This window comes from Kockiozyma suomiensis, assembly GCF_038497685.1.
Source record: "Kockiozyma suomiensis strain NRRL Y-17356 unplaced genomic scaffold V2V93scaffold_9, whole genome shotgun sequence".
NCBI classification, from domain to species: domain Eukaryota; kingdom Fungi; phylum Ascomycota; class Lipomycetes; order Lipomycetales; family Lipomycetaceae; genus Kockiozyma; species Kockiozyma suomiensis.
Genome location: NW_027117672.1, coordinates 362,879 through 375,414, shown reverse-complemented (window position 1 = coordinate 375,414; position 12,536 = coordinate 362,879). Strand labels below are relative to the sequence as shown.

The 12,536-nt window shown below is 45.7% G+C and overlaps 3 protein-coding genes across 3 annotated transcripts; 2 read left to right on the top strand and 1 right to left on the bottom strand.

Moving 5' to 3' along the window:
• Positions 1-14: 14 nt before the first annotated feature.
• On the bottom strand, positions 15-2,671 carry V2V93DRAFT_371771 (uncharacterized protein). The gene is made up of 2 exons (XM_066910592.1): positions 2,568-2,671; positions 15-2,508 (listed from the first exon to the last, which is right to left on the bottom strand). Exons 1-2 carry the CDS (start codon positions 2,570-2,572, stop codon positions 249-251), a joined length of 2,265 nt encoding a protein of 754 aa, XP_066764988.1. The 5' UTR covers positions 2,573-2,671; the 3' UTR covers positions 15-248.
• Positions 2,672-3,098: 427 nt separating this feature from the next.
• On the top strand, positions 3,099-6,015 carry V2V93DRAFT_371767 (uncharacterized protein). The gene is made up of 3 exons (XM_066910591.1): positions 3,099-3,577; positions 3,657-3,727; positions 3,789-6,015. The coding sequence occupies exons 1-3, from the start codon at positions 3,573-3,575 to the stop codon at positions 5,798-5,800; spliced, it is 2,088 nt and encodes a 695-aa protein (XP_066764987.1). The 5' UTR covers positions 3,099-3,572; the 3' UTR covers positions 5,801-6,015.
• A 392-nt stretch (positions 6,016-6,407) lies between these two features.
• Positions 6,408-12,514, top strand: V2V93DRAFT_398418 (uncharacterized protein; the record flags this gene model as incomplete). Its single annotated transcript, XM_066912551.1, has 6 exons — positions 6,408-6,415; positions 6,482-7,288; positions 7,342-7,427; positions 7,477-8,534; positions 8,592-10,520; positions 10,580-12,514. 6 exons carry the CDS (start codon positions 6,408-6,410, stop codon positions 12,512-12,514), a joined length of 5,823 nt encoding a protein of 1,940 aa, XP_066764986.1.
• Between the last annotated feature and the right edge of the window lie 22 nt (positions 12,515-12,536).

Here is a 12,536-nt window from a genome sequence, read left to right as displayed (position 1 = left end):
GTTGCTACGAAATATTACTGAATTTTGATAATTTAATTCTTGCATAACTTATAGTCTAAAACAATATAAATATCATCCATCTTTAGGCGGTTATTTATAATACAATACGTAGAGCCGCTCAAGTGCTCATAAACCTCAACATAGTTAGCCGCACTCAGGCGGCAGGAAGACAACTATCCAATGATTACAATTATGCTTTCCAAACAATATAAACAGCTCAATAGAAGCAAACAAAAAAATCAACCGAATTAACGGGTGGTAACAGCCTTTGCCAAATTTCGGGGAAAATCAGGATCATAGCCCTTCTTCACAGCAAGCCAGTAACCGAGCATCTGAAGCACAAGAATATTGAGGATAGTCTGCAAACAGTCGACTGTCTCAGGCACCTCAAATCTAACATAGTCTGCTTTTGCGTCTGCATCATTCTTGCCGTCTGCGACTGATTTAGCATGTTCTGCTATTCGGGGTCCGTTCTTGGAAGTAATAAAAACTGGTTCTCCCAGTCGGGAAGTAACTTGAGAGACTGAGCTAGAAACTAGATCAAAGAGCTTATCCTTGGTAGCAATCATGATAATCGGCAAATCCTTCTCAACAAGGGCAAGAGGGCCGTGCTTGAGTTCACCCATGAGAATACCCTCGGCTAGGATGTAAGAAATCTCCTTGATCTTCAACGCACCTTCGAGAGCAGTAGCATACTGATATCCTGATCCCAGAACTAGCATTTTAGTTTTATCTTTCATCGACTCAGCCGTCTTCTCAATGACGTCGTTAAGCTCGAGAACCTCACTCAGCTTCGCGGACAGAGTGCCAAGTCCCTCAATGATTTCTTGCCGACGCTGTAACTTCGACAATCTGTCTTCCGAAAATAGTAGCGCCATCATGACAAGAGCAACATATTGCGAAGTAAAAGCTTTGGTAGATGCTACACCAATTTCTGGACCAGCGTTGATATGAACGCCACACATTGTCAGACGAGACAAACTTGATCCGACGACATTGACAACACCGACACACATGGCACCACGCTCGAGACAATACTTCAATGCCACCAGAGTATCCGCAGTCTCGCCGGACTGAGAAACAAAGATGCAGGTATCGTCGCGGAACAACGGAGGTTTGCGATCGATAAAATATGACGCAACTTCAACAGAGATCGGAATATCAGTTAGTTCCTCGAACAGGTCTCGTGCAGCAAGACACGAATGATAGGAAGTTCCGCAGGCAATCATCACAATGCGTCGCGATCTACGTATGGTAGTCAAATAATTCGACAGACCACCCAACTTGACACTGTGATTCTCAAAATTGAGACGACCACGCATAGTGTTGACAATGGATTCGGGTTGCTCGTAAATCTCCTTCAGCATGAAATGGTCATATCCTCCACGCTTGAATTCAGCAAGTTCCATCTCAATGTTCTGGATTGATCGGATGTTGGACTGGCCCTCTTCGTGGCGCAGACGATGAATGTGCAAGCCACCATCGTAAATATGGGCGATATCATCATCCTCAAGGAAGATGACCTTCTTTGTTTTCTCGATGATAGCGGGAAGATCAGATGCAAGGAAAAACTCAGTAGGGATTGGCATACCATCATCCGAAATAAAAGCACGCGACTGAGAATGTCGCAGGTCAGACATTCCACCACTAGGAACGAAAAGACCACCGTCTCCGAGTAAAGTGCCCGACTTGCGCAATAATCCAGCTGGCGAAGGGTGATCAAGAGATAGTTTAGACAAAGAGATAGATGGAGCACCGCCCATTCCACCGGCAGATCCGGGAAAATATCTGTCATCGACATCGTTATCATCATCGCTGAGCCCAGCATAATTGTCGGTGGAGTCACCGCCGACCGAAAATTCAGGGAATTCGACGTCGACAAAGTCAACACGTAGCTTACGCTCGGACTTGACACCAATCAGTAGAGGCGAACCTTTGCGGGCGGCGATGAGTTCGCCAGGGTAGTGAACGGACTTAACGAGGACAGCGTACGCGCCTTCGAGTTCGCGGAGGACGAGCTCGATGAGCTTTTTGAAATCGAGACCATGGTTGGAGTCATAGACATATTTGAGCAACTTGGCAATACACTCAGTATCTGTTTCACTTTCAAAGACGTAACCCTTTGACTCTAGGATGGACTTGACGGCGGCATAGTTTGTGATAATGCCGTTGTGGACGACGAGGAACTCCGAAGCAGGATCAGAGCGCTGGGGATGAGCATTACGAGCAGCGGGCTGACCGTGAGTAGCCCATCTATTGTGAGCAATACCAACGTGTGACATGAATTTGCGATCAAGATCGTAGCCAGAGTCATTAATGAGTGATCGTAATTCAGCGACCTTGCCTACCTGACGGGCGACGTAGCTCTCGCCAGGCTTGTCTCCATCGACGGTGAGACCAGCAGAGTCGTATCCACGGTACTCAAGTCGCGATAAACCAGCAAGCAGATTATTGAGAATGTCTTCACGCGAGCGCTCGACGAGATAGTTGACGTAACCAAAGATTCCGCTAGAAGAGAAACAAGAACATTAGGGGAGATCAAGAAATGTACGGACACTGCTACTTACCACATGATGCCGAGTAGTATAGGGTGTCAGCCAAGAGAGCGAAAGAAAAAGAAAGTGCTCAAAGCTGTCTGTTCTGGAGAGGAGAAGCGCAGAAAGAAATGGCTATGGGTTATATAAAAACAGAAAATGCGGAAGGCGAAGACACAGTGTTTAGTACCGCCTCGGGCTCGCGTCTCAGTGCGGCTGAAAGAGTCTTCTTCTAGAGCCAATTAATCCAGCCTCTTTGGCGCCGTGTACCGATGACTGACCAGCACGTATAATAACGATAAAGAGAAAGGGCAATAATGATTTTTATTCAAATTTTTGTTTACATGTAGCAACTAGGTTATGAAAGAGAACGGACGATTATAGAGAAGAAGCTACGCGGCTACAAGCACGCTGCGGCACATTTAATAATAGAGGATATAAATATATAGAGCTAGAGTCGGGAAGAAGCCCGTTGAACGCCAAAATAGAATAATAAATGACCGTATTTCTAACTGGTTTGAGCTGTCTTTGTTTTTTTTTTGTATTTTTTTCACCTCTGCTCCTCGGTGTGAATATGTGTATAGACTATAATTACTCTGCTCACCTGCTGCTCTCTTCTCGCTTCTCAAGTCCATCCTCGGATATGTGCTTTCTAACCAGAGGACTTTGTCTTCCCCACAGTATCTGTTGCAGACGTCCATCAAACACGACACAGCCAGTCCCGGCTCCGTGCTCCTGCTTGGCTGTCGGCGAAAGCGCGCGGCGCAAGGCTGAGCCAGCTAGGAGGTGTGCCGGCGCCCTATTAATAGTTGTTGACGTGCTTCTGTTTTTGGACAAGCTGCAGCTAGATTAGCCACAACATCAGCCGCCCGCGTGAGCATGTGGCTGAATGTTTACTGATTCGAGCTCAATTAAAGAGCCTGCCGCTTTCTCCTGCGCTCTTACATCCCCGCCGTCGCCGTCCTTCAGGCTCCTTTCTTTCCTTATCCACGTTATTGCACTTATAACTTATTCGTAAGTGTACGGCTATCCTAAGCAATGTGGTTCGTTTCCTCTATCTCTGTCGCTTGCTCTGCAGCCGTAGATTCTGTATTGGCTCAACTAACCTCATCTTTCATGCAGCGGAATTTTCGGATATGTAAATTATCTCGTCGAAAAGAATCGTGGCGAGATTCTGTCGACCATGCTCGACGGTAGGCCAAAAGAATTGTTATCTCGTATCTTTTGGTTCTATTAACTCATACATCGTTGTAGGCATGCAGCGCCTGGAGTACAGAGGTTATGACTCAGCCGGTATCGCTATTGATGGTGACAAATACAACGAGGTTCGTCTTTTCAAGGAGGTTGGCAAGGTCTCTGCTCTTCGCAAACTTATCGATGCCTCCGAACTCGACACGACAAAGACTTTCCTCTCGCACGTTGGTATTGCGCACACTCGTTGGGCCACACATGGTCAGCCTTCGCGGATCAATGCGCACCCTCATAGGTCGGATCCAGATAACGAGTTTGTCATCGTTCATAACGGTATTATCACAAACTATCGTGAACTCAAGGCTCTTTTGACCTCGAAGGGCTTTGTGTTCGAGACAGAGACAGATACTGAATGCATTGCCAAACTCTGCAAATATGTTTACGACATGAACAAACATCGCAACTTAGATTTTAATGAACTCGCCAAGCTTATTTTGGTTGAGCTTCAAGGCGCTTACGGCCTTTTGCTTAAGTCTGTGCATTATCCGAACGAAGTCATTGGAACTCGTAAGGGCTCGCCTCTTCTGATTGGTGTCAAGACTGAAAAGAAGCTGAAGGTTGACTTTGTTGATGTCGAGTTCCCTGATTTTACCGAAATGACGATTGATGCAGGTGATTCATCTGCAGCGTCTAGTAATCTTCTTGGTGTCCCTGTCGCTGGCTCTGACTTGCGTCGCTCTCAGTCTCGTGCATTTGTCTCTGAAGATGGCATGCCAGTGCCGGCAGAGTTTTTCTTTGCCTCTGACCCTTCAGCTGTTGTTGAGCACACCAAAAAGGTTCTTTACCTTGAGGATGACGATATTGCTCACATTTATGATGGCGAGCTGCACATTCACCGCGTTCGACGCGAGGAGGGACAGCCTACTTTCCGCTCCATCCAGACCTTAGAAATGGAGTTGAACGAGATCATGAAGGGAAACTTTGATCACTTCATGCAAAAGGAAATTTTTGAGCAACCAGAATCTGTAGTCAATACGATGCGCGGTCGTATTGATTTTGAGAAGAAGACTGTCACACTTGGCGGTTTGTCTGCCTACCTCAACACAATCAGAAGGTGCCGTCGAATTATAATGATAGCCTGTGGTACTTCGTACCACTCCTGCATGGCAACCCGTGCCATTTTTGAAGAGCTCACTGAGATTCCCATTGCCGTGGAACTCGCATCCGACTTTTTGGATCGCAAGTCTCCTGTCTTCCGTGATGACACGTGTGTGTTCGTGTCACAATCCGGAGAGACTGCCGATACGATGCTGGCCCTCCAGTATTGTATTGAGCGCGGAGCTTTGACTGTCGGTATCGTCAACAGTGTTGGCTCTAGTATATCGCGACAAACCGATTGCGGTGTCCATATTAACGCTGGCCCTGAAATCGGTGTCGCGTCTACTAAGGCATATACCTCGCAGTATGTCGCTCTCACTATGATGGCTCTTTCGCTATCTGATGATCGCATTTCGATGCGCTCGCGTCGCCATGCAATCATCGATGGACTTTCCCAGATTTCTCAGCAGATTGAAGAGGTTCTGTCTCTGAATGGTCGTATCAAGGAAATGGCAGAGACTGATCTTATCAATCAGAAGTCTCTTCTGCTTCTCGGCCGTGGCTACCAGCATGCTACTGCACTCGAGGGTGCACTCAAGATCAAGGAGATCTCGTACATGCACTCCGAGGGTGTTTTGGCCGGTGAGCTGAAGCACGGAGTTCTGGCTCTTGTTGATGAAGACCTGCCAATTATCGTTCTGGCTACGCACGACTCGTTGTTTCCCAAGGTTATGAGCTCTGTTGAGCAGGTCATTGCCCGGTCCGGCAACCCGATATTGATATGCAATAAGAACGAGACCTCTCTTGGAAAATTTAGCAAGACTTACCGTACTCTAGAGGTTCCGGCTACTGTTGATTGCCTGCAAGGGCTGCTGAATGTAATTCCATTACAACTTATGAGCTACTGGCTTGCAGTCAAGAAAGGATTCGATGTCGATTTTCCGCGTAACTTGGCCAAGGCTGTGACTGTCGAATAGACACACGCCTGATGAGTTTGAATTGTTATTGATTTTTTTTTTATCTTAATACTGGTTTGATTTTTGGTAGCTTTTGTAAATTTTCCTTTTTTTTTCAGATTTTTGTCTGAATGGCACACCGGCTACAGAGGACGAGACTTTCTCGGGAAATGGTTTGCAGATATAAGCTTATATAGTTAGATGGCTCTAATATACAAATGTATCATACTCAGTAGAAGAGAGTTAGTCGGGTTAGGGTTATGTGTTGATTATGCACCACGCTAACTCTAAAGCGGAGTGAAGGAGGAAGCGCAAGGTGAGTGTGTTCCCGAGGGCGGTGGCAATGCAGGTACACGGAAGAGCGCCAGCAGACATCGCGCTATATAAACACGCGCGCAGCCCGCCACAATCGGCCCTCGAAACGCTGTAAATCTACACGTGACTCCGCGCCGAGTTAGAGTTTACATATTTTCCTGCCATACAACGCAGTTTAGCTGGCAGCAGGAGTACTTCTCTATACATCTTCGACTACCGTGCTACTTATTTATCTGCTGACCGCGGTAGCGTATGTTTCTAGCGTTTGAAGGGCTACGGTCCTGAGCTGTCAAGTCTATATTGCAACCCCATCATGTCGAGGTGAGTCTTATCCACACACTGCTTCTCTGCCGTGTTGCGCTGGCTCTAACGATACATCACTCACAGACTCGATCGTCTGGTGTCACTCCTAGATACCGGTTCGACTCAACTTGTACGAAATACTGCCGCTGATCAAATTGCAGATGTCCAGAAATCACATCCGGATGATCTCTTCAACTTGCTCGGCCGAGTGTTTCCTTACCTTCGTTCGCCTAAATGGGATACGCGCGTCGCAGCTGCAAGAGCTATAGGAGGAATTGCGGATAATACGGCGAAATGGGATCCAAATGCGGTCAATATTGCAATTGTCAAAGAAGAGATAGATGCTAACGACCATGATTATTCGAAAGAAAATATAAAGACCGAAAATGATCTCTATATTAAGACAGAGTCATCCGCATCCATTGTCAAGAAGGAAGAAGCGGGCATTGAGGACGAATTCAAACGTCCATCGATTAAACTCAAGACAATGTCGTCTGGCGAAGAGTCACCCATGTCAAGTCCTGAAGATGATCTACTCTCGTTCGCTACCGTTGATATTGGGGTCGTTCTTAAAAAAGGGAAAACTTTGTTAGGAAGTGGAGGTCATGAATACGACATTAACTGGGCAGATCTTGACCCTGCTGAGAGGCTTAGCATACAAAAGAGAAACGTCACTGCGAAGTTAGGCTTAGGAGGCGAATATATGGAGGATATTGTGACGGCTTCTGATTTTGCTTTACAAACTCCAAAGACGCCTGGGGGCGTGAATCCATTAAGAACACCATCTGAAGTAGCAGCTCAATCTCCTGCTGATGATGGCGGATTGAGTTCTAGAGTTCGTGCTATGGCTAAACGGAAAGCTAGAGCCGAGTCCAAAAATCAAAGTAACAAGTCAGTTTTTCAATTGTCTCAAAATATTCTTCTTCAGATACTAATTCTTCCAGATTACGAAACGTTGATCTTTCATTAAGTACGGCATCTCGAAAACTTTCTACTAGTGGTACTCCTGCGGCTCAACAGTCAGAGCAAGGTTTGTTTCATCTATTTACTCGAATCTAACGAATACTGACGTTTATTAGCGCAAGACTACTTCTCCATTACGCCGCAGGCACAGTCAGATCGCGTTGTAGTGGAACATAAAGTGCAGCCAAATCCATCAGCTGGCATTCAAGCATCTAGTCAAGTTTGGCCGTTTGAAGGTATCGCTGAAATTCTCATGGTAGATCTATTTGACGAGAGCTGGGAAACTCGACATGGCGCTGCTGGTGGCTTGCGAGAGATTATTCGCGTACACGGTGCTGGTGCCGGGAGGATCGTAGGCAAATCTCAACAAGAGAATGACCGACTGAATCGTGCATGGCTGGAAGATCTTGCGTGTCGTATTTGCTGTGTGTTTGCTTTGGATCGGTTTGGCGATTACGTTTCTGATCAGGTAGTTGCTCCGATTCGAGAATCAGTTGGACAGACATTGGGAGCATTACTACTACATTTGTCCAAAGACATCGTGCTCAAGACATACAGTACACTATACGATTTGGTGATGCAAACAAAGTTCGATCTTTCTTTCCCCATTTGGGAGGCATGCCATGGTGGAATGCTTGGACTGCGATATTTAGTAGCTGTCCGGAAAGATATGCTTTTTGATGGCGACGGCAAGGCGGGCCTACTAGATGGTGTTGTCGAGTGTGTCCTGCATGGCCTTGACGAACAAGATGATGACGTACGAGCAGTAAGTGCTGCAACGCTAGTACCCATTGCTTCAGAATTTGTGAGTCTGCGACCACGGTCGGTTGATCGACTAATCGAGGTAGTGTGGGAATGTCTCGCTCATCTCAAGGACGATCTCAGTGCTTCAACAGGCAGCGTTATGGATTTGCTGGCCAAGCTTTGTTCATTTCCTCAAGTTTTGGAACAAATGAAAGCTAATGCGCAAAGCAATCCTCTAATGTCATTTTCCATGCTTGTTCCTAGACTATATCCATTCCTTCGACATTCGATTACCAGTGTTAGAAGAGCAGTACTGAGAGCTCTTATGACGTTTTTGAATATCGAGGATAATCAGGCTGAATCGAATGATTGGGTTGATGGAAAAGCTTTGCGGCTAATTTTTCAAAATCTGCTGGTTGAGCAGAATGTGGTATGTCATTATCCATTTTTGCTAGTGCTTCCTTTTATGTTAACTTCTATTTTATAGTCTGTCTTAGATCTGTCGTTGGATGTGTTTATGGCTTTGGCAAAACGTCTGTCCAAGCAAGGCGAGACTAAATTTGCCGAAACTTTTAGCTCTCACGTCTATCCACTGTTTACTCTGTTATTAACTCCCATCGGTATCAATCGCAACACTTACGCCATGGATACATCGCTCTTCCTGCGTCCTTCTGGCGTTACTTTTTCTTCTCTCGCATCTCAGAACGTGACTGCGCAGCCGCTAAATGGCAGCGCGACAAACGAAGAAGCGGCTCAGGCTCAACGGCCTGCTAAACGTCGTCGTCGTTCTGAAAAGAATCGGGAGGTGGAGCCGGTATCGTCGCATAATATCGACAGTCCTATTTTCCTTGGCGATGTCGAGCTTGTTGGATTCGAGACTATGATGCGAATGAAGATAGCGGGTGCTAAAGCTATGGGATATGCCATGAGTTTGTGGCCTAGCAGCCAGATTATGACGTTCAAAGATATATTGATACAGCATTTGGGTTCAGCAAGTGATCCGCCTACTTTCTCCATGTCACGAATAGTGGTAGCTATGGTTTTTGAAGAATATGGATCGCATGTGGGCACGGAACAATCGGAGTTTAGAGCATTATTCACTAATCAGCTGTTTGATATTTTAAATGCACCAAGTACCGATCATATATATCGTGATATGGCGCCTTTTCTCAAGGTTGTTCGTTCACAGACACAAGCTTTGCTAAATGTGTTTTCCGATACCGGTCGATTATCGTCGCATAAGTTGCCTAGACTTGCTGTTGTCGTCAAAGGCGAGGCCGATGCTGGCCCTGATGCATTTTCTCTCACAGATGCCGAGAAAGCCATTACTACTGAAATGGAAAAGCTCAAAAAGAGTATACAGGCATCGTACAGATTTGCAATCATGGAACCGCTCAAGGTGGCACAGGATAGTCTTCAAAATTCCATCGACGACACCAAACAGGCTATCGAGCTGCGCAATATTCGCGTTAATGCCAGTGTTGCCGGAGCTTACATCGCCTTTTTGTCAACTGTACCTAAGAAACTGAATCCTGTTATTCGAAGCCTTATGGATTCAGTAAAGGAAGAGGAGAATTTTGATATGCAGAAACGTGCAGCCAATGCAGTGGCTATTCTTGTCGATCGCTGCTCGATTGCGGGTAAGGCGGGAGCTTCTGACAAAATGATTAAGAATCTTTGCGCCTTCTTGTGTGTTGACACTTCTGAAGTGCCTGAATTTCATCACCATGAAAAATTGGATACTGTGATTTTGTCGCTTCATAAAGAGGAAGATCGGCGTGATCCTAAAGATGTTATTCTATATCAGCGCGAGATTAGAAAAGCAAGAACTAAACGCAGAGGCGCAAAGACTACACTTGAAAATCTCGCCGATATGTTTGGCGCTCAACTGTTTACCAAAGTACCAAAGCTAAGGGAGTGTATGATTAATCCTCTTATTGCTCTGCGAGAACCATTGCCTGAGAGCATAACTTCTCCAGAATCAACTGTGGGACAGGAAATTGTGGATGGAATGTCGATTATACGGGCACTTGTCCCTAGAATTCATACTGATTTGTTGGATGTGCTAGTTGATTATTATCAGCTCATTGGAACAGCCTTGAGATCATCGTTTTCTGTACTGCGTTATGCGGCAGCGAAATCTTTAGCTGCTATATGCAGTGTGATGAAGGTAAAAGGAATGACCTATCTGGTTGAACATGTTCTTCCGATGTTCAACAATGGACTTGATATGCGATGCAGACAAGGCGCAGTAGAATGCGTGTATCACCTGGTACAGGTTATGGAGCATGAGATTTTGCCGTATGTTGTGTTTTTGGTGGTGCCGATCTTGGGTCGTATGAGTGATTCGGACAATGATATTCGTTTGTTGGCCACGACTACGTTTGCGCAATTGATAAAGCTAGTTCCATTGGAGGTAAGTGCTGTGATAACTCTGATCTGCGATTTTTTTCTAACTGACATGAAATTGCATAGGCTGGAATCCCTGATCCTCCTGGACTCTCACAGTCTTTACTTGAAGGCCGTGATCGCGAGCGTAAATTCATCTCACAGATGCTTGATCCTACCAAGGTTGAGCCATTTGCACTTCCAGTTGCTATCAAAGCTGATTTACGCAAGTACCAGCAAGAAGGTGTCAACTGGCTAGCATTTCTTAATAAGTATCATTTACACGGCATTCTCTGCGATGATATGGGACTCGGCAAGACTTTGCAAACGATTTGCATTGTTGCTAGTGATCATCATCTCCGTGCGAAAGAGCATGCGGAAACGCAGAGCGTAGAAACCAGGAGGCTACCGTCTCTGATTGTATGTCCGCCTACGCTGACCGGACACTGGGAGCATGAGCTCAATAATTATGCACCTTTTTTGAAAGTTCTTGTGTATGTTGGTAATCCTTCTCAGCGAGCGAAGATTGCAGATCAGTTTATGGATGCAGATATCGTTGTGACATCTTACGACATTTGTCGAAATGATGTTGATATCGTTTCTGCGCAGAGTTGGAACTACTGCGTTCTGGACGAAGGGCATATTATTAAGAACGCCAGCTCGAAGCTCACCAAATCGGTCAAGCGTATAGCTGCTGATCACAGACTAATCTTGTCGGGAACTCCTATTCAGAACAACGTTCTCGAGCTTTGGTCACTGTTTGACTTTTTGATGCCCGGATTTCTTGGTACAGAGAAAGTGTTCAATGATCGGTTTGCAAAGCCAATTGGGCAAAGCAGAAACAGCAAGAGCTCGTCAAAGGAGCAAGAAGCCGGTGCATTAGCTCTTGAAGCTCTTCACAAGCAAGTGCTTCCGTTTTTGTTGCGTCGTCTTAAGGAAGATGTGCTTGCCGACTTGCCTCCCAAAATTATCCAAGATTACTACTGTGAGCTTTCCGATCTGCAGAAGCAACTGTACGAGGACTTTGCAAAGAAACAGAAGGATGAGGTTGAGGATGAAGTCAAGACTGGTGGGAAGGAAAACAAGCAGCATATTTTCCAGGCCTTGCAGTATATGCGCAAACTCTGCGATCATCCGTCGTTAGTTTTGAATGCAAAGCATCCGCAGTACACAAAGATCACTCAGCAGCTTGCTCGTGATAAAAAAAGTATTCGAGATATTTCTTTTGCGCCCAAACTTATGGCTTTACATGCGTTGTTGCTTGATTGCGGTATTGGCTCTGAAGTGGCTACTAGCTCGTCGAGCGCTGCCAGTCAGCAAGATGATTTGAGTGGCGGAGCTGTCATTTCACAGCACCGAGTGCTTATCTTTTGCCAGCTTAAAGAGATGCTTGATATTGTTGAAAACGACGTGCTCAAAAAGCTATTACCGAGCGTTTCTTACATGCGTCTGGATGGAAGTACTGAGGCTCGCAAACGGCAAGATGTTGTACAAACATTCAATGCCGATCCTTCAATTGACGTTTTGCTCCTGACGACGCATGTTGGCGGCCTCGGACTTAATTTGACGGGAGCCGATACTGTTATTTTTGTTGAGCATGATTGGAATCCTATGAAAGATTTGCAAGCTATGGATCGGGCGCATCGTATAGGACAGAAAAAGGTTGTCAACGTATATCGTCTAATTACTCGCAACACTGTCGAAGAGAAAATCATGGGTTTGCAACGCTTCAAGATGAATATTGCAAACACGATTGTTAATCAACAGAATTCGGGTCTTTCGACTATGGATACAGATCAGCTTCTAGACTTGTTCGATGTGGGCAAAGAAGGCGCTGCAGCTGCAAATCCGCAGATATCTGAGGTCAGCGCCGACCAGGGTGAGGAAGACGTTGTTGATGAGCAAGGACAAATCATAAAAAAGGGCGACCGTAGTGCGGTCCATGGTCTTACAGAATTATGGGACGAGCGTGAATATGAGGAGGAGTACAATCTGGATTCATTTATTCAATCGCTGAAATAAGAGGAATCTGTATTTTATCTGT